Raw genomic sequence first — 20631 nt, 5'->3', positions numbered from 1 at the left:
GAAGGCAGGAGCATGCCACAGTTTATGTCTGTGGTGAATTCCATAGGCTCTCAAACTGACTCCTGCTGGCTTCTAAAAATGTTTGATGGCTGGCAAGTATTGGACCATGTTGTGGTGGCTATCATATAACTTTGTCTAGCTCTTTTTTTAAAATAGCATCCAGTTAAAACAGTCGATTTAGTTTTATTACCAGCCTCAGTAGTGTCTCAATTACCAGTTTTAACAACATAGCAATTGCTAATTGACAAGATACATAGTTCTCGAAGTTCCAATCCTGGCCTAATCTTTTGTGGTACTTATGCTTTCTTCCCATATCTGCAAGACTGGAAAGTTCGGTTATTATGCAAATTTGAACTGAACAGGCATGAGTAATAGTAGGTTGTGTGCTTGAGTATGCTTTGCAATAGACTGTTTCTGTGTTATGGTTTTGTTCCATCATGTAATTGGCTTAAGTGAGTGCTGAGAATGAATGAATAAATACAGTACTACTACTTTTGAACAATGCAAGTGACATATTACTAAGAATATTTATATTTTACTGTTTGATGTTTGCTTATGTTTTAAAATAATTTTCCCTTTTTTATTTTCAAGGCATTTATTGAGTAATAAATTTGAACTTATCCTGGTAGACTCCTCCCTTAATTCCTAAGTATATATTTCCTTTAATGCATTATCTGTTTCTTTGGCAATATTTATGAATGACATCCTTTCTTTAAAGCCAGTTTCCCTGTTTTGACTTATCCTAAACTTACATGCCATCAAGTGTTTATAAAAAATGTAAACTAGTCCCACCCAAAACTAATGTTTGTGCTCATTTATAAACAGGATTTTCTGATTGATATAAAAGTTTTTCCTCATTAGTTTATTTGTCTTTGTCCTCTGCATTTTACTGTGTAATGTATTTATGTATTATCTTTAAGTACCCAGCATTGCTTGGACTTACAGTAGCAGATCACAGAAATCTAGACCATGTTGCCTTCTTGAAATTTAAAAATCAACCTGTAATCTTATGATCAATTCATATTGTTCTTTATCTTTATTTCACTTTAAATATTAGAAAAGTTTAATATTACTTATTATTGCTAAGTTTAATATTACTATGTGCTTATTATTCTAATGCTTTATTGTAAACAGTATATGTATTTTGTTGTCAGGTATGAAAATGAATAAATTTCTTGGTATATCTACTCTTGGGCAAGTGAAATAAAGTGGTCCAAGTGAAAAGCATGGATTTGTTTAAGTTAAAGCTTGCTCCGTCAAGTGACTTCAAAGAAAATCAATTTTTACAGATATTGCAGTTGCTTAGTTATGAGAGAAACAATAGGGATAATCTGATATTGCTTCTCTTATATATCATCTTCTTCTGTAAATAAGTTATAAAAGAAAACACCTGAATGTATGTCTGTCCGTCTGTGTGAGGTGGTTAACTGGTAAGTCTTGTTCGTCATAGGGTTATAGGAATTCACTTTACACAGTTCCTGATAATTCAAAGGGTGTGGGAGCGTGATTTTGATTGGTTAATGCGTTAAAATTGTTTAGGCATGGATGTCAGTGTGTTTGTCAATGTATCCTATGAAGGATCAGTGTCCTGTCCAAATTTGGTTTTGCTAGGATAGCCTCCAATTCTTTGTCTGCCTTAACACAGAGCATCATATTTAAAACATGTATACTTAGTAGTGTAGGTCTCAATCACTGTATGCTAGTTGGAAATAGCACCTTTTAGTGGAAAACAGAGAACAGGCCAGTTAGTTCAAGTAGATTTTCTAAAACTGTAACTTTGCTTTTTATAAAGAGGTCATGTTTAATTTAATTCATGTTTAATAGTGAATGATTTAAGTTATTAAAAGGTTATAAGCAGAAAAGAAAGCTTTCTACACATTCTATTTTCCTCCAGTTTCATGGTATTTGTAAAAAGTTCCAATTCAAAGTGGATCAATAGGTACAAATATAAAACAAAAAAATAAAAAGTGGGTGGCATGGCAGCGCAGTGGTTTGTGTCGCTTCCTCATAATTTGAGTCCAGGGTTTGAGTTCTGTTTTGCTGATAATCTGTGAGTTTACTTGTTCTGCCTGTGTTTCAGTGCTTTGCTCCGAGATGTCTGTTTTTTGTTTCATTCCAAAGAACTACATGATAGGTTAGTTGTCTGGGGAAGTGTGTGCAGGGCTGAATCCAACCTTGTGCTCAGTGTTGCTGAGGAAGGAACAAGCTCCCTCAAGCCTGTACTTGAGAGAAGGGTTTTGACAGGGATGTGTGCATTCATACATGGAAGATATCACACATTTTCTAGTACTGATAGTAATTCTTTAAGGCTATTCAAAAATAGCTTGCATATTTCCTGCCACTGGTCCTGTGGATTTGTCAGAATAATTTAGGTTGTTATAATTGGGGGAATTTTCTTTGTCACTCTGGACTTACAGTAAATAAAGCTATTTACTGCAAATTGTGTGGAAACTGAATTAAACACAGATCATGCTGAAATAATTTTATGTGTATTTTTTTTCTAACAGATGTAAAAGGTAATGAGCAGGAGTTAAAAGGAAGTGGTGGTGGCAGCAGTGGAAAAGAAAATTCGGGAGGCAGTAAAAGGGGGGGAAAGCAACAGAATTCAAGCTGGTGGAGTCGTATTCAGAAGGTGTGTAGTTTTTAATAGCATTTTTAAATATTCTGTTTTTTGGGATAATTTCTAATAGGTCCAGTTTTTACAGTCAATTTATAATGCATGTTTATATCTTAATTGAAAATATCAGAGTATTGTTTTCAGTTCAGTTTTTTTTTATTTAAGAAGTATAAGATAGAACAAAGTCTTTAATGACAGAAAGGCTTTTTGTTCCAAGCTTGACAATTCCTACTTGCATAATCATTCCAAAATAATACTAATCTGAGCAGTATTTGAAATATATGTTATTTGTTTTTAAAACATGTTTTTGAGTTTTTTTTTAATTTTACAGATTTATGTTTATAAACTTATTGCCATCTTTAATAGGTATACCTATCTTAATGGTAACAAATTCCCACTTAACTCATGAATGGTATAAATTTGTTATGACAGAAACCAATACAAACCATTACATGGCTGTCACAGGCAATTGTAATTATGTTTTATGATTCCTGAATTTTGAATGATATTTATTAATCTGTCAGTTACTGTGTTTTGTTAACTTACTTTACTATACTGCTGTCAAAAAATCTTGCTGCATGCAGTTTTTATTGGGTTACAATCTTTAACAAATAATACATCATTACAAATGTACAGCATAAGGCTGATGATGGTAATCATTTACCAATAGACCCTTACAAACGAAATTAACAAAAGCTTAGGTAAAGATGCTATATTAATTTATCTTACTTACAAAACCTGAAAATTCGACAACATTTTTCAATAAATAATATATTAATTGTTTTTATCTGCCACTAGTGCAAACTAGGATAATTGATACTGTGTCCTGTGCAGTTTCTGCAGTTTATCAGATTTCTTTCCTTGAGTTTTCCTACCACATCCCCAAAGACATGCAGGTTAGTTTAACTGGTGAATGTTGGTGTCGGGGTGTGTTCGAATGGCCATATGCTAGACTATAACCTTGTTCTTGTCTCTTTGATACCTTGTGCCCACTGCTGTTTGGATCCAGCCTCCCCACATGACTGAACTGGATTGAATGGGTTTGCAAATGTTACTTTATGCATTATGTTAACTTGCATTGTAATCAAATGTTGTTTGGTATATTTTTTCTTTAAGTGTTTTAATAATGCTTGTTCCTTGCTCTGAAAGGTTCTACATATGACAAAGATTGATCAGAAACACTGCTAGTTTAATGATTTTTGGCTCACCTTGTCAGTTTACAGGGTTCTTCTCACTCTCTTAAAGCCCCTTGTATCTTTGTAGCTGATAACTGCTTTTGATCTTATTTTGTAATTTACACCATTACTATCCTGAACACCTGGTAAAAAACTTGTGCTTTGGCATGCTAATAATGGCTATATAATGATTGTTTGCTGCAGCATCTGATGTGAAATGCTTTCATTGCTTTCCCAGTTTCTAGCATAGATATATAGCAGTAGAGTGTTGTACCGTGTTAGCCATAGATTGATACAGGAGAAAGTAGGGTGAAATAACATTTCACCCTACTTTCTCCTGTAGCATAAATGTACAAATACCATATTCATTTATCTGTGTGATTTATTATATTTAGCCCAGCTTGTTGCATGTGATTATCACAGAATTGAGAGTGTATTGTTTGAATTGAAAAGTTATTTGCTCCTCTCAGATTTTCTGCATTATTACATGTTTCCTGCAGCGAATTTGGAAAGATTATTTGGTTAAATGGAGTTGAGAATGAGAGAAAAAAGATGTAAGAGGTACTGCCTCCAATGAATGTAAATTTAATGTAGGTGTTACCAGCCTCAGGCCTAGGGGAACCTGGGACAGGAACAAGCCACTGTTGCTACAGGGTGTAGCCACGGGGATATGGTGAGAAGCATAAAAGAAACAGGCATCAGTCCCGAGTTTCAGACCATACTTCTCTGTTCTCTTTCTTTATTCTCCCTTTCCCAGAAATATATATATGCTTCAATTTCTGCATAGATCAACATGGCAATCAGTGAAAACAATGGTTCAAGCCAATTTCCTCTGCATAACTAATAGTGTAAACACATTTACTTTGAGTACTTGATTAGAAACCAATGTCCCCAAAAACTTGTTAATTTTCCAAGGAAGCAGGCAGCTCTGTTATCACCACATTGTGTGTCGACAAGATTCTTAATCAAATTACAATAAGCAACACACAGAAATGTCATTTTCTTTAGAATTCTGAATTCTAGCCCATTACATAGGGATAGTTAGTGCCAGGTTTTTGGATATTTTTTTTATAATTAGACATGACTTAAACCAACTTTACACGAGAGAAATCAGTCTAGCTTTGTCCTTCATTATCAACGCTAAGTTAAGAACACACAGAATCTTGATTAATTTATTGCCATTATCAAAAGATCAAGATAAAATGGAAGTGAAAATCTTTAGGAGGAAAAAACTGTTGATACCTTTCAATGTGGAAATGAGTTCACTGTATTTTCAAGGCTTAAATGTTGAAAGTCCAAATGAAAAAATGTTGGGACAGCAACCACTTTTTAGTAGTTGCCTCTTTGGAAAATACTCCCAAAGCATAAGGTGTAAAGTTTTTCATGAAGTCACGAAGAACCTTTGAACATCATATAAGGATTTTCAAGCATCTCACCTCGACTAAGATTTCATGACTTTGTGACTTGTCCATCAGAAAGACACCTCAGAAATCATTATTTGCTAATAAGAATATATGTGCTAAAAACATACAGCTTTAAAACAATATTCTGCAGGCAGAAATGTCAAATGTAGAACTTTTTGACAAACATGGGTCATGTTTTTTCTATCAAAAAACATAAAATGTAGCATCCCATTCAATAATGTGAACCTCATTGTAACAGACGAGCATGCCGTTTTATGATGAAAAGTGTCCACAAAAGGCACTGTACTAGCCTCCTAGGTTCTTTGTTATTGGTGAACAATAATAGATGCTCCAATATTGTATCTTAGCACTTTGCCCTTGTTTTACATGTACACTCTGCAAAATACACACCTGAAAACATCAGCAATGGCAGACTGCACACTGCTGGGACCATAACTTATTGTCTCATTCCAGTTTTCCCACACTGAGAAGACTAACGATGATATACTCCTGCTTTCCTACAGGACCTGGGTTAGGCAGGCACATACTTTAACCCGTCGGTGATTGGTAATGTCAGTAAACAACAAGGCTATTTCAGTGAGGTAATAATAAGCTATGTTTATTGTAAACCATTGTAGGTTTATCTGCATAGAAACCAGACACATCAGATATTGGGAGTTAAAATGGATGAAGGCATACAGCCTGAACGATTTAAATTAAAATCTATACAGGAAGCTTTGCATAAGGTGGTATGCCTAGAACAGTTACAGAGTTCACAGTCCTTTCTTAAAACCAGCAGAGATGTCCATGTAGATTGATGGTCTTCTTAATCCAGCTAAGGTGTTTCTTTAAAGCATACACCATTGCAATGTCTTTTTCTTCTTAATACTTGTGTCCATTGGGGCACATTTTCATTTTGCAGGTGACAAGTTTATTAAATAGTTACTTTTGTCCCTTAACAGAATGATGTTTCCTTGCGTCTTTAAAATTGTATCTCACAAATCTTCTACAGTTTTTTTTCTCTCTGTCTCTGTCTCTCTCTCCCTCTCTCTTGTATCAAGCACTGTGACATGGCATACTTCTTTTTTTCCCTATACAGTGCCCCTTGATCAGGTAACCTTTGTGGAAAAATGCTGGTAAACTGTCTACATTTTTGCATCAGCTGCTTTTGGGTCACTGATCATTTGTCAATGGTCTTGTGACTTGTCAGTGAGACTATTTTGATCATTACCATTCAGTTAAATACAATAAATGTCCCAAGCACTTATTTCATACCTTCTTACAAGCACACACACACACACACACGGGGGTTATTTTATCTATGCTTAAAACTTATAGTTATGGCACTGTATTATTTGCTTTTACATTAGTATTCATCCCTTCAGCCTTCAAAGTACTTTTCACCTCGAAAAAAATTAGTTAACCTGAATATGTTTATGCTTTAGCTTTTTCCAATAAGAGCTAATGTATGTGCTGTATTCACTTAAAACATGAATTTTTTCTGCAAAATCTTATATCAGATTTGCAGGATTTAATTTCTGTGATGTGTTAATATAACAAAATCTATAAAGCATTTGTTTCACTCCAATGCACATACTGATGATGGTGCCATGGTGTAGGAATACTTTGGAGCATCGGAATTTGAACAAATTGCTTTTGCTTACATTACCATGAATTGAACTCTGTAATTGAGAATTTTTGAAGATACTGTCAGATCACCTCTATTTAGCTGAAGCTGTAACACTGACACATCAAGATAGCAATCTGAAACATTCAAGCAGTTTGACTTCAGAGTTTTTGTACAAAAAGAAATTTCATGGTTTGGGTATCCTTGTCAAACTACAGACATAAATCTCATTGAGATGTTATACTAGGTTATAAAAGTAACATTAAAGGTTCAAACATCCATATCTCATGAATTTATGATGCTGTTGATATTAATGTCACTAGTCTGTACAAAACATGCAACTAAGTATTCTTTGTACTGTGCAGTTGTGCAGAAAAGAGCATGACAACATTCGTCCGTTGTGCAATGAGAAACTGATTAATAAATACAGAAAATGTGATTGTAATTATTATTACAAAAATTGAATATTAGTTATTTAACCTAAGGAGTGGTTACTTTTTTTTAAACAAGATATCTTAGTGAGTAAATATCAAGATTTTGTGTTGTTTTGTCATTGTTTTTAATTGAGTATTAGCTTTTGATTGCAAATGCGTTAACTTTCATCATGAAAATTATATAATTCCTAAACCGAAAAGGAAAAATGCATACACAGTATTGTGATAATGTTAGTTGTTTTTACAATGTAAGGAAAACAGTAAGAGAGTCAAAATTAATTGTAAACATTAACTCATTCTTTTTCAGGGTGATTTCCCTTGGGATGAAAAGGATTTTCGCTATTTAGCCATTATGATTGCAGGATTTTCTTCAGGCTTTTTATATTTCTACTTCCGAGACAGTGGAAAAGAAATTACTTGGAAAGATTTTGTTCATTACTACTTGGCTAGAGGCCTGGTAAGCTGATGAATTTTTGTTTTGTTTTTTCATAAATTTTTTTTTTTTTTTTTACATTTTCTTAATTATTTTCAGCAAACTGTATTGAAATGGAATTGTTATTTATATTATTAGTAAGCTAACATCTTTATTAGATAAAGTATGTGCACTTGTTTCCATCGGTATTTTTAACATAGTAACTCATTTTACTCTTTCATTATTCCCAGGTAGATCGTTTAGAAGTGGTGAATAAGCAGTTTGTCCGTGTTATCCTTGCTCCTGGTGTCTCCTCATCAGAAGGGGTATGTATTCATGCTGTTGGTTGTAAAATACACATAGGGTGGCTAATTTCAATTGTTTGTAAGAGCAGCACCTAGTTGAAACAATAGGTATCCTATTATTAGTAGGCTTAACGACAGCAAAAACTATTTTATCTGGTTTAAACAAGGTTAAACCGCTGTTTGTCAATATCTTTGTTCTATACATCCCATACTGTATTTCTCATGTCATGAGTTGCAACTTTTAACCTCATTTCCTCCAACTCCATCACAATGTTATTTTGCATTTCCAAGTTATCTGTCTTTTCCTCTTCATTTCCTCATTTAGTACATCCACAGCAATATCTTTTTTCAGCTCTTTGAAGTACTTTATTTTTATGCTACTTTATTTGTTTTTTGTTTTTATATTTTGTTTATTTTGTTTCCTATTACATATTTGTTTTTTCCTTTTTGAATTCTAATGTACAGTAATCCCTCCTCGATCGTGGGGGTTGCGTTCCAGAACCCTCCGCGATAGGTGAAAATCCGCAAAGTAGAAACCATATGTTTTTATGGTTATTTTTATATATTTTAAGCCCTTATAAACACTCCCACACTGTTTATAAATATTCCCCGCACAGTTATACAGCATAAACCCTTTGTATTCTCTTAGATATTAGGTAAGATTCATTGAAATGATGTATATAAACACACTGTTTATATACAGTAAAACCTAAATATTATTTTAAAGATATCGAGCGTCTCCGATATCACATATGTTACAGCCATTACGATAGACAGGCCACCAGCAATAAATACGTACAATGCAGGAAAAATTGTATACAGTAAATATGTGTACAGTGACACTAGACGTATGTACAATTAATAAGTACTGTACGTAGAAAATTAATTATGGTTACTCACCAACAATGACACGACGACTTGTCCGATAACGATGAGTTTAATTTTACTGCACAACAAAGGAGAGAGTTACAGCTCTTCTAAAGGAGCCTCTTCAGGCGATTGTGTAGCACCACCGTTGTTCTTCATCCAGCAGTCTTCAATACAAATCCCTAAAGCAGATTCCATCCGGACTACTGCCTTATTACGTCCACTTACAGCTCGTTTTGCGCCCTGATTAAAAGGACACTGTGGCTGTAGATCTTATATTTTTTTCCTCCTTTTTAAATAAAAATAATCGTGGACTCATTGATGCCGTAATGGTGTCCTGCAGCGGTGTAGCTTTTCCTTCCCTTCAACATATCCAAAACTTTTAGCTTTTCGGCAATCGTTAGCATCTTCCGATGGCTCTTGGGCACGGCCCCTGAAACAGTAGCAGGAGCAGATCGTTTTGGAGCCATAACAAAGGGCTTGACTATGCACAAAGATAAACACAAAAGAGCACAAAAGTTAACTCTTTACACAGCAAAACTCGTTGATGCTAAATGAGCGAGACGAGACTTCATGGTTAACACAGCCGAATCGAATTCGACGCTCCGTCACTGAGCCAGTCGGCATACGGGAACTTAACTGCGTGCTCTGATTGGTTAGCTTCTCAGCCATCCGCCAATAGCGTCCCTTGTAGGAAATCAACTGGGCAAACCAACTGAGGAAGCATGTACCATAAATTAAAAGACCCATTGTCCACAGAAACCTGTGAAGCAGCGAAAAATCTGCTTTATATTTTTAGATATGCTTACATATAAAATCCGCAATAGAGTGAAGCCGCGAATGTCGAAGTGCGATATAGCGAGGGATTACTGTATTTTTTACATATGCTAAAACAGCTAAGAAAAAAACATTTTAGTCACCTTAAAACAAGCTTACATCCCTTTCAGCATCTGATTGGAATTTTAACGTTGAATTCCGATGAACTTTCCATTTTCACAGAAAAATTACTAAAGCTTGAATGGATAAAATACAACGTCTTGGATACTGTAAGCAATCTAGTTGAACATCATGAATCAGGCTATCATGGTATTGCCTATTGTTATAAATAACAGCACTTGATACATTTTTTTTCTTCAATTCAGCATTTCTGGGAAGACTAAACTATCCTTGTTTCATCAAGGAAAAGGTTGGATCCATCCCTGAGGGTGCTCCAGTTCATTGTAGTGACACACATTCTCATACTAGACCAGTTTAGAGATGGTAATCAACTAGAAATATGCTTACTGAGGACCTGGGAGGAGAAAAATGCAATAAAACACACAGTGCTAGACCTAATAACACAATGGGGTCTGTCACAGTGTGCTCTGAATTGGGGCCAATCCTGTGCTGATATGATCATATTATGATAACAAGAATACATTTTGGGATTAGCACTGTGGCAGTGTGCCCCAGGGCTGCAGACTAGCAGTGGACCAAGACTAAGACAGTGTGGTTACAGCGTGTTTCTGGGAGTCCGAGAACAAAGTTGCATGTAAACTCAGACCACCATGTGAACAGGTTCAACAAACTTAGTATGATGGGTAATATTGCGAAATTAATTATGCAAACATCAGACCCTTTAAAAAGCACATATTAAAAGCACCATTAAAAATGTGGAAACCTTATTTTATATTTACATTTGAACTCAAGTATAGGGTGATACTGAATGAAATATATTTAACTCGGTGCTACAGAAAAAGGCAAGTGATGCATGGAAATGTTTATATAGTATAATATCTAAAAGAAATGGAAAAATACAATCTTCAGTACAAAGAATCCAGATGCACATTGAATTGTGCTGCCAGTTTCTTGTAATGCTTTATTTCTTAGGAGTGTCATGGGGTATTTTTGCAGGTATCCTCCATATCTGATATGAGTTCTATCACAATATTTATTACATAGTGCCTGTGCTTTGCTGTAAAGTTTGCACTGCAATGAGACATTCTTTACGCGTACTGTCCCATCTCTGACTAGGTATTCTATATGTTTCAGTGATTGATGGATTAATTAAAAAATTACGAAAAGCTGGGCACAAAATCAATGACAAGTATATATTCTTCTCTATCATCTATGTAATTGAGAAATGAATTAAGACAAGACCATATTAAGACCCACACAGGCCCCAGGGTGTCACACACATATATTTACACTCCGGTGGACTAGTGCCTAATGCTATTCTGCCTAGAAAACCATAATTTACTTGTGGTTACCTGTTATTTTATCATGTAAAAGTGTCCATGAAAGATACAATAACCACAAAGATTTTTATATTGGTTGACAAGGTAACACTGTAAATGCCTACATTATTAGCCTTGATTTACATGTGCTCCCTACAATACTTACCTATTTGACATTTATTCATCTCTTATTCTTATCACAGGCGGCAAGTGCCGAGGCTTGCTGCCTCAACTTTAACATACCCATGTCCAAGGCTGGCTATCTCACCATAAATACTTTAGCAAAGGCTGGAAGTTGCTCTGTTCACAGGCTGCTCTCTTAAGGCTGCCTGGGGGTTCACAAATAGCTAAATATGGTTGGTTTCAAGTTCTAATTAAAGGTCTGACATGATGATTTGTCTTGATTTCAGCCTTTACATCAGCAACAAGTGAAATTTCAGAAATTTGATATTCATTGTATGTTTTGGACCATTGTTTTTCAAATGTTACTTGCATTTATCATATATCCATTTTCTATTTCTTTGTATTTAAAATATGAGACCTCTTGAAGCATTTTGTCGTGAGCATGATAAACAGGAACTGCAGTAATTTTAATAGTGTACAAAATATTGCACAAATGGTGGCTAACTGAATGATCTTGATTGCTGTTACTTTTTTTTGACCATTTATACGCATAAAATGCTTTGAACTTTAGTGTAGCTATCGGTGCATAAGGCAAAGTCAGGCAAAGGTAAAACACATGTCAAAGAAATCTCACAGTCCAAAAGTTCGTTTTAAAATATTTAGTGAAAGTTAAAGGCAAATAATCCACACAAGAATAAAAGGAAAAACAGTTACACATGTAGAATAAAGGCAAAAATAAAAGAAAAAATGTATCTTCTATAAACTTAGCTTTTCTTGAGAAACTTTAGTTATTTCTATATTTAAATGTTCTTTACTTTTTCTTTCTGCACTTAAAGGTTCTTAATTTCTTCTTCTGTATGCCTTAAGCCAGGGGTGTCCAATGTGTCTGTCGCGATCGACCGGTAGATTGCAAAGGCAGTGCAGGTAGATCGCGTTGCATTCAAAAAAAATTTTTTTTAAGTGTTAGTCTATCATATATCCTCCCTATGGAATTTGCCACTTGATTGACATACAGGGCGGCCAGTCTGAGATCTGTTTTCTTCTAACACTCGGGTCATTCCACATACACGATTAAATGCGTGAGCTACTGCAAAACTCCGGCTGTGACCTAGTTACTCTTCCAATTTATATCAACTAAAGAAGGAATTTAAAAAAAAAAAATTGTTTGGGGAGGGTTTGGGCTGGATGGGGAACTGGAAGAGGATTTTTGTTCTCACAATGTCACAATCGAAGTGCGTTTGTCTGATCTGTCAATCTATCATTGCTATTTTAAAGAAGGAAAATGTGGAAAGGCACTTTAGAACTGTTCATAAAAACTACGAAATTTACTTCCTTAAGAAAAGCGATCTGAGAAAGAAGAGGGAACTAAAATCGAAGTTATATATGCATGGTCACATGCGCAAGCACGAACACGGTTAAAAACCGTATGCCTCTATACCTTACACAAGGCAAGGCTAAACACTAACTGAACTTTAATGTTTACTAAAAGCTGTAGAAATGGCAAGAATATACCGATACAGTTCTATTCATGGGGGTTAGAGGAACCTCTCCTAGATTATTCATTATCATCTAGCAAAATATTCATGACTCTTATAGAAATAGGAAAATGGCTCTTACAATTAGCTTGATGCTGAATATTACTAATTATTTTGGTTTTAAAAGAGAAAATAATAATCGATCAGTATTATTAAGTTTGAGAGGATAAAAAACATTATACCTCCAAGTATTTTTTTCAGAATATATAAATTACCGTATTTATGTGCATATAAGTCAGGCCTTGAAACCAATAAAATCAGACCCCGACTTATATGCCTGTTCAAAAATATGACACTTAATGATCTGTGGTTACTCTCTTAGGAGGGGGTTAGCATATCATAATCTCTTGGACCAATAGCATTCTGCATTCGACTTATACGACCGACATTATAAAATCCTGGAAATTATACGGTAAAATCAAGCCCCAACGTATCTGTGGGAGAACTTAAATGCGAATATATATGGTATATATTATAACTGATCTGTAAAACATGAGTGTACTTGCAAACATCATTTGTATGTATAAGCGTAATAACAACCTGAATCCATTTGTGTCAATAGAGCTATGCGTGGTTTAACATTGGCAGTGTGGATACTTTTGAAAGGAATCTGGAAACAGCTCAGTTGGAGTTAGGAATTGAACCCTCTCATCGTGTTGCAGTGGTATACAGCAGTGAAAGTGATGGGTGAGTGAGAAGTTTCCTGGTTTGAAAAGCAGTGTATTGCTATTTGCCTTTTTCTTTTCTGAAAACTTATAATTAAAACAATTTAATAAACTCTTTGAAAAGATTTAACACCTTGTTTTCTTTATGTTGACTGTTATTCCAAACAGTGATTTCAAATATCATAATTTATGTTTCCAGTTCCATTTATTTATATTGCATTACAATTTTTTCCTCTAAATTTAACTTTTAGTGACTGATTAGTAGAAAAAATGAAGGAAACAAGGAATTCTGTAATTAAAGAGAATGTGTGCCTTTTTTCTGTATAGTTCTTTTGCCATGAGCATGATCCCAACATTGCTGCTTATTGGCTTCCTTTTATTTACGCTTCGTCTTGGACCAATGGGAGCAGCGCGTGGAGGTCGAGGAGGAGGAGGTGGCCTCTTTAGCATGAGTGAGTCAACAGCTAAAATGATGAAGGACAACATCAGTGTTAAGTTCAAGGATGTAGCTGGCTGTGAGGAGGCCAAAATTGAGATTTTGGAATTTGTGAATTTTCTAAAAAATCCTCAGCAGTACCAGGATCTGGGAGCAAAAATTCCAAAGGTATATCAATCATGTAATTTGTTGCATAATACATATTTTTAATGCAATCGGTCTTTGGTTAAAATATTGTTTTAGCATTTCTAAATAAATAAGATATTGAATTACTTATTTAAATTACGGTATAGTTTAGTTTATGCATTAGAGATTGATTTTCTGCTAAATAAGATCTTTAAGAATTGAACTTTTTGTGCTATCATTATTACTTTGGCATTTTTTAGTTTTTGTCTTACCAAACTTTTTTTAGCATCAAAAATTGTCTTTTTTTTATTTAGCACTGTTGAGTAGTTTCTGTGTTTAGACTGCTGAAATACTATTTTAATATTTAGGTGAAATTTTGGGTTGCAGGCTATTTGCAGAAAATAGGATTACAGTAGTTTTACTTAATATAAACCTAAATAAATGTAGATGAATTGCCATTAAGATTTTTTTTATAATATCTACCAGTAGACAGTACATGCATTAAAATTTTATTTTTTCTAAATATTTTGTCAACTATTTAATTCCTTAGGGAGCAGTACTCTCTGGTCCTCCAGGAACAGGAAAAACTCTTCTAGCTAAAGCAACAGCTGGGGAAGCCAATGTGCCTTTTATTACTGTTAATGGATCTGAATTCCTAGAAATGTTTGTTGGTGTTGGACCAGCTAGGGTAAGATCCTAATGTGATTTTTCTGTTCATCTGACATACAAAATTTAAATGGTCAATAGCAAAGGTTATTAGGAACAGATGCATGCGTTTTTTGTGAAGTTAAAGTTTCATTTTTAATTAATGGATAAACTTGATATTTTTCAAATCAGTTATTTTTTCACAATAGTGGTGAATTTCCTCTTAAACATTGTGCATTTTTAAACTGACGCATTTTGTATAATTTAGAAAATATTGTGCCTGTTCTTGCAGTTTAAAGTGAGGTAACCAGTTTAAACGTAACCAATAAAGTTCATACAGCTTGAACCATTCTCGAATATTGTGTGTTGAGATTACATACAGAGTGTAAAACAGCTAACATATGTTGATTTCAGGGGAAAAAATGTATTTTGTGAGGTTCTGTGGTAGACGCCCAATGCAGACACATTTACACTTATAACATAAATTCTCAAAAAATATTTTAATGTATGTAAATTTTAATATGTGTTTTGCATAATGAAATGTTGCATAATGAAAATGAACTTAATATTTTGAGAAAAGTGTGGAATGTTACAGAATTTAAGTGATTTAGAAGGAAATGGTATTAAAGAGGCTTGAGACACCTGATAGATGTCTGATAAATACAACTTCTTTTTTGCTTAAGCCTGTTGCATATGTGCTCTTGGGCATATTTATTAGGAATCCTGTGGGTTTTGTTTGTATTTTAATCATGCATCACCAAACACCCATTTCGTGCCCTCTTTCTAAATCTGTTTTGTTGCCATCCCTTTCAGTATTTAAACAAATCAGCTGTCATTTGCACTCATACATAAATACACCCATCCACTCTCTCACTCGTGCTAATTTTGAATCTCAAATGCATGTCTTTGGTATGAGGAAAAGGGAGAATGTGGAAACACCATGTTGTCATCTTGACTATTAAATGATGATTCCATTGCTAATACTATATGGTGATATTTTTCACTTTTCTTTCACCATGTAGAACAGAAACTGCCCTGGATAATGTTTCTTGCTGGAATAGGCCTCAGAAATTAGAAAAAAGGAACACATTCTTTTGCTGCACAGGCTGCAAAAAAGGCAATGTTGCACTAAACAGCTTCAGCACGTGTGGTTTTGTGCTACTTTAGTTCCTTATTTACGTGAAAACTCCAACAACAATATTTGTTGTGATCAAGAACCTCTGGGAAAATATTGCCAAGAATCTGTGATAAAATGTATTCCAGATTCCTTTTGCTATTATAAACATTCCTCAGAAGCAAGGATAAGAAGGCATTCCTAAATCCAAACCTTTTCTGTTTCAAAGTGTATGTATTTGGCTGTTAATTTCAGGTTTGAGCTGATGAGCCAATTTTACACTACTGGAACAAACATGGTATTTTTTGTAATTTAAATCAAATGTCTTTGCTTCAGAATGCAGTTTCCTTGGGAAATTAATGTATATCATAATATCAAAATAATTACTGTGGTTTGAAAAATACAGAGCTTCTACTTTAAAGCAGTTGCTAAGTTATAACTCTGTACCAAAGTGTACACATTCTTACAAAGGTTTTATTTTTTTTCCTTTGTTTTCAAATAACACTAAAGTGTTGTGTAAAAAATGTATACTACATTTTTAAGAATTCATTGCTTATTAATATGAGGCAAAAAAAGTTGATAAAACACATACATTCAAGTACGGATGCACTAAAAATGTATGTTAATTATTAGAAATACTAAATAAAACAGGTTTATCCAAAACATAATGACACCTGTTTTCAAAAAGTAAGTTGCTACCTCATTTAGCAACCATTGACAATAATGAGTGTTTTCTATAACTGCAAATCAGTTGTCAAGTTAGCTTTAAATACCGTCACTGTGCCCTTACTGGGTATGACAGTTATATCCCTGACATGGGAGCAGTGTAAATTTTGTTGATAAAAACTAAGACAAAAAGTACTCATCAAAGACATTTTCATAAATAAAAACGCTTTAATAATGAAAACTAAGACAAATGCTTTTAAAATCATTTTTAATGAAAAATAAAAAATAAAAATGTTGCAGACAACTGGACAATGAGCGATGTGAAGTTCTTTGCACATTTCTGTCACACATTATATAAATAAAGAAGAAGATAGGCAGTCATTATTTGATACAATGTAGTATAAATTTATTTTTTATAAATTTTATGTGGAAATATAGGAATACAGCTTATAATTTTAATATACTATCATTTTTTCATATAACAAAGTTTTATATTACATTTATTAAAATATGTTAGTTTGTCATATGACCTATATTGATATATTACATGATAGCCATTGGCCAAACTTGCTTGCAAATGCCTAGCATTTCATCCTTTTGCTCATCAACAAGAATATTTTTTGTACAATACATGGATGTTTTATAACAGTAATATTACTGTATAGTAGCATTTTTTGCCAAAATTAATCTGAAACTAAATGATTTCTTTCCTTTTAGGTTAGAGACATGTTTGCAATGGCAAGGAAGAATGCACCCTGCATCTTGTTCATTGATGAAATTGATGCTGTTGGACGCAAAAGAGGGCGTGGAAATTTTGGTGGACAGAGTGAGCAGGAGAACACTCTTAATCAGCTGCTGGTAGAGATGGATGGTAAGGACATTTCTTTAAAGAGACCAGGGGCCTTATGCATAAAACGCTGTGGACAGAATTCACAATAAAATATGATGTATGGACAAAGGTGGGAATGTGCATACACACAAAAAATTCAGATGTACAAAACTGTGCGTAAGCCAACTTCCACACACTTCAGCTCCATAAATCCTGGTCAGCGTGAAAAGTAATGCATGTACACACGCCTGCTGTCCCACCCCATCCCCTCCCATAATTTTGCATATTTTAATATGCAAATCAATATAAATATTTATTTATTTATTTATTTATTGGTTGAATGACAATGGCAACGGAACATGAAAAAAAAAATTCGGTAAATGTGAAGTGGAGGCAAGAAAAAAATGTAATATTCATTGACTTAAGCAGTGGCATAAACAACTAAAGGAAGTTCATTGAGTGATACAGTGGCGGAGAAACTTGAAAGTTCAAGTTCAGAACGTCACACAATGCCCAAAATAAAAAAGAAGTGGTCAGATATCAAAGTCACTGTGAAAAGGTGAGTCGCAGCCCACTGTCTGAGTGTCATATGGAAGCGTATTAGGGTACAGAGAAAAGAAAAAAAGGTCAAAACGTCCACTTTAATCTTGTCGTTTATTTTATATTTATTCTGTCATAACTAAAGCAGCATATTAAATGTGTTGTATGGTATGTGTTCTTCTAGATACTCCGAAAATAAACCTTAGCATGATTTTCAGGCTGCTCTGTAATATAAGCCCTAGTCAAGAACGTCAACTGAAAAGTAAGATGCCTAAGAACAGGTTTATGGTTCACGCGATGCGACGCATGTGCCCGAAACATCCATTAAATTCCGAGGACACCTTGACACAATATCTCTGAAAAGAATGTTTAATGATTACATCCATCAATTCGGGGATGCGCCCATTCCAGCAGCATCGGCGCAAGACAGAAACAAACTTCCCGGACAGGGCATCAGCTTGTTGTAAGGTGGCTACAAGCACATAGATACACTAACGTCATTGTAGCTTCACCAAATCCCCAAACCTTCGTGTCTTTAGATGGAAAAACGAGCACATTGTGGAAACCCACCAGCAAAGCATGCAAACTCCAGGCAGGGATCACAAGGGACATGACTCCTTGCGAGACAGCAGCACTACCGCTCTGCCACCATGCCACTCCCATATGTGTAAGTATTAACAGTATTCATTATTTAAACAGAGTTAACGATTTATCTGTAAAATTTAACATACATATTTGAATGCATTTCATAATGAAAGTCATATCAAGTATAAATCTTAAGAATTCTAAATGTGAAGAGAGCTGGAATTTTATAAATGTAATGTATTCTGTGTGGCGATCTATTGCTGCTTGCCGCTGCTGTCAGGTCAGGAGGAATCCCCAGAAGCGCATAGAGATTTAACAACTGGGTCGGTTAAAGGATGATGTTTACGACAGTCTGCTTTAATGATAAACTACGAGGTTAAAGTGGATATTTCAAGGTTAAAGCCGAAATTTCCACTTTAATCACAAAATAGACATTTTCATTATATCCTTGTTTATTTTTCTCTGTGGCTCAAATACACTGCTGTACATTTTGATGGTATTGTGAAGGTGCAAAAAAGAAAAAAGACGGTACAGAAGATGATATGTGAGACTTTTAAAATGTATTACGTCATTACTTTGGGCCACCATATCGAACCATTCATCAAACATCGAAGCATGCACATCGATCCTAGAGGATCCTAAAAGCAGCTGCAGTAGCAAGAAATTCAGGCTACAATTCAGGGTTTGAATGTGGAGAGTTATGACAATATTTCAAAAGAAGGTGACTGTATTTGGATAAATGTATATTGTTGTACATGAATAAATATAAAATATCCCCTGAAAATAAGCCCTAGGGCATCTTTTAGAGCAAAAATTAATATAAGACCCAGTCTTATTTTTGGGGAAGCATGGTATGTGCTCTATGCGCGTGAATCACTATGTGCTTTTTAAACGGACTTTCTCTTACTCCAGCAGGACACAGAATACACTACTTTCGTGATATTACATCTCTCTGAACAATTTAAATACTAAGATGTATACTTTATATAATTTTCATGATTAAATGAATTAAAGCATGTATTAAACATGGTGGCACTGTGGCTCAGTGGTAGTGTTGAGCTGGCGCCCTGTCCAAAGATTGTTCCTGTGTTCCGCAACATACTTGATGGGATGTGACCCTTGATGAAATTTTGTCTTTCAATCATACCAACTTCCAGTTACTGTCCTTTCTTTTCTTTCTCCACGTAACCAGTCGTCACACAATAAGCTCTGTAATAAATGTCAAGCCGTCTGTAAGCTTAGAACGCCGATTCTACAAAACCTTTAAGGAACACTGAAATGTCTTCATAGTACATGTTTAATTATTCTATCCATCCAGGGTCGCGCCAGTCCCAGCAAGCATATAGCACTAGGCAGGAACAATCCCTGGATGGGGTGCCAACTCATAACTACTGCTATGCCACCATGCCCACATGTTTAACTATCAACAGTATGGATTATTTAAATGAAGTATGATGTAATATACATACTTTAATTCATTTCATCTTAAAAATGATATCAAAAGCTCAGAGAAGCCAGAAGCCAGTCGTCATCCTTTATAAATTCTTGCTCTCTTCTATTGAATTGAATTCCTTTATTGTTATTCTATGGTACAATAAGATTCAATATGCAAATCCTTCATAAACATATTTTCCGATAATAATAATATAAAAAACAATGAACAATATACAATATGAAAGCATAAGTACAATATACATTTACATATAGTGATGATAGTACAAATGGTTCATAAAGTGGCTCAGGTTGTACAATATTACAACTGTAGTGCAAGTTTACAGTGAGGTGATTGTTCTTATAAGTACAAACAGTTCTACCAGGACTGCATTTATAGCTCTTGAGGTGAAACTGTTTCTGAACCACAAGGTACCTACATGAAAGGCTCTGAAGTGTTTTCTAAATAGGAGAAGATCAAATAAACTGTGCACATGGCTGAGGGAGCATGTGCTATAAATGTTCTCCAAGGCTGGAAAGCTGTATCCCAATAATACTCTGCACTTTTGACACAATCCTGCATTAGACGTTTCTTTTGCTGTACAGCTGTGATTCCACACTTGATATAGTGGGTTAAAATTCTCCGAGTGGTTCCCTGAGAGTAACAATGCTAAAGCACCTATGGTATTTGAAATAGTTTGGTCATTTCGTTGACCATCATATTGTTACAGGTTGATTACAATTAGATGCCTTAAATTTATAAACAATTTGCAGTTAATTTCAGTGTATTTTATAAAGCACTTTCAGGAATGTGAATTTAAAAAAGAAAGAGAAACCACACACAAACAGTAGCACTGCTTCGACTCTGGGCACCGCCAGT

At 34.6% G+C, this 20631-nt stretch overlaps 1 protein-coding gene across 1 annotated transcript in view; it reads left to right on the top strand.

Annotated features, from left to right (window-relative positions):
• Positions 1–20631, top strand: part of afg3l1 (AFG3-like AAA ATPase 1) — a 64076-nt gene that overhangs the window by 22616 nt on the left and 20829 nt on the right. The window contains exons 4-10 of the mRNA XM_039763403.1: positions 2508–2632; positions 7564–7713; positions 7920–7994; positions 13277–13401; positions 13707–13983; positions 14492–14629; positions 17084–17237. Coding sequence (XP_039619337.1) covers positions 2508–2632; positions 7564–7713; positions 7920–7994; positions 13277–13401; positions 13707–13983; positions 14492–14629; positions 17084–17237 — 1044 coding nt within the window. The remainder of the gene's footprint in view (positions 1–2507; positions 2633–7563; positions 7714–7919; positions 7995–13276; positions 13402–13706; positions 13984–14491; positions 14630–17083; positions 17238–20631) is intronic.

The sequence above is a fragment of the Polypterus senegalus genome, chromosome 9 (assembly GCF_016835505.1).
Source record: "Polypterus senegalus isolate Bchr_013 chromosome 9, ASM1683550v1, whole genome shotgun sequence".
NCBI lineage: Eukaryota > Metazoa > Chordata > Cladistia > Polypteriformes > Polypteridae > Polypterus > Polypterus senegalus.
This window is presented reverse-complemented; position numbering and strand designations above follow the sequence as displayed.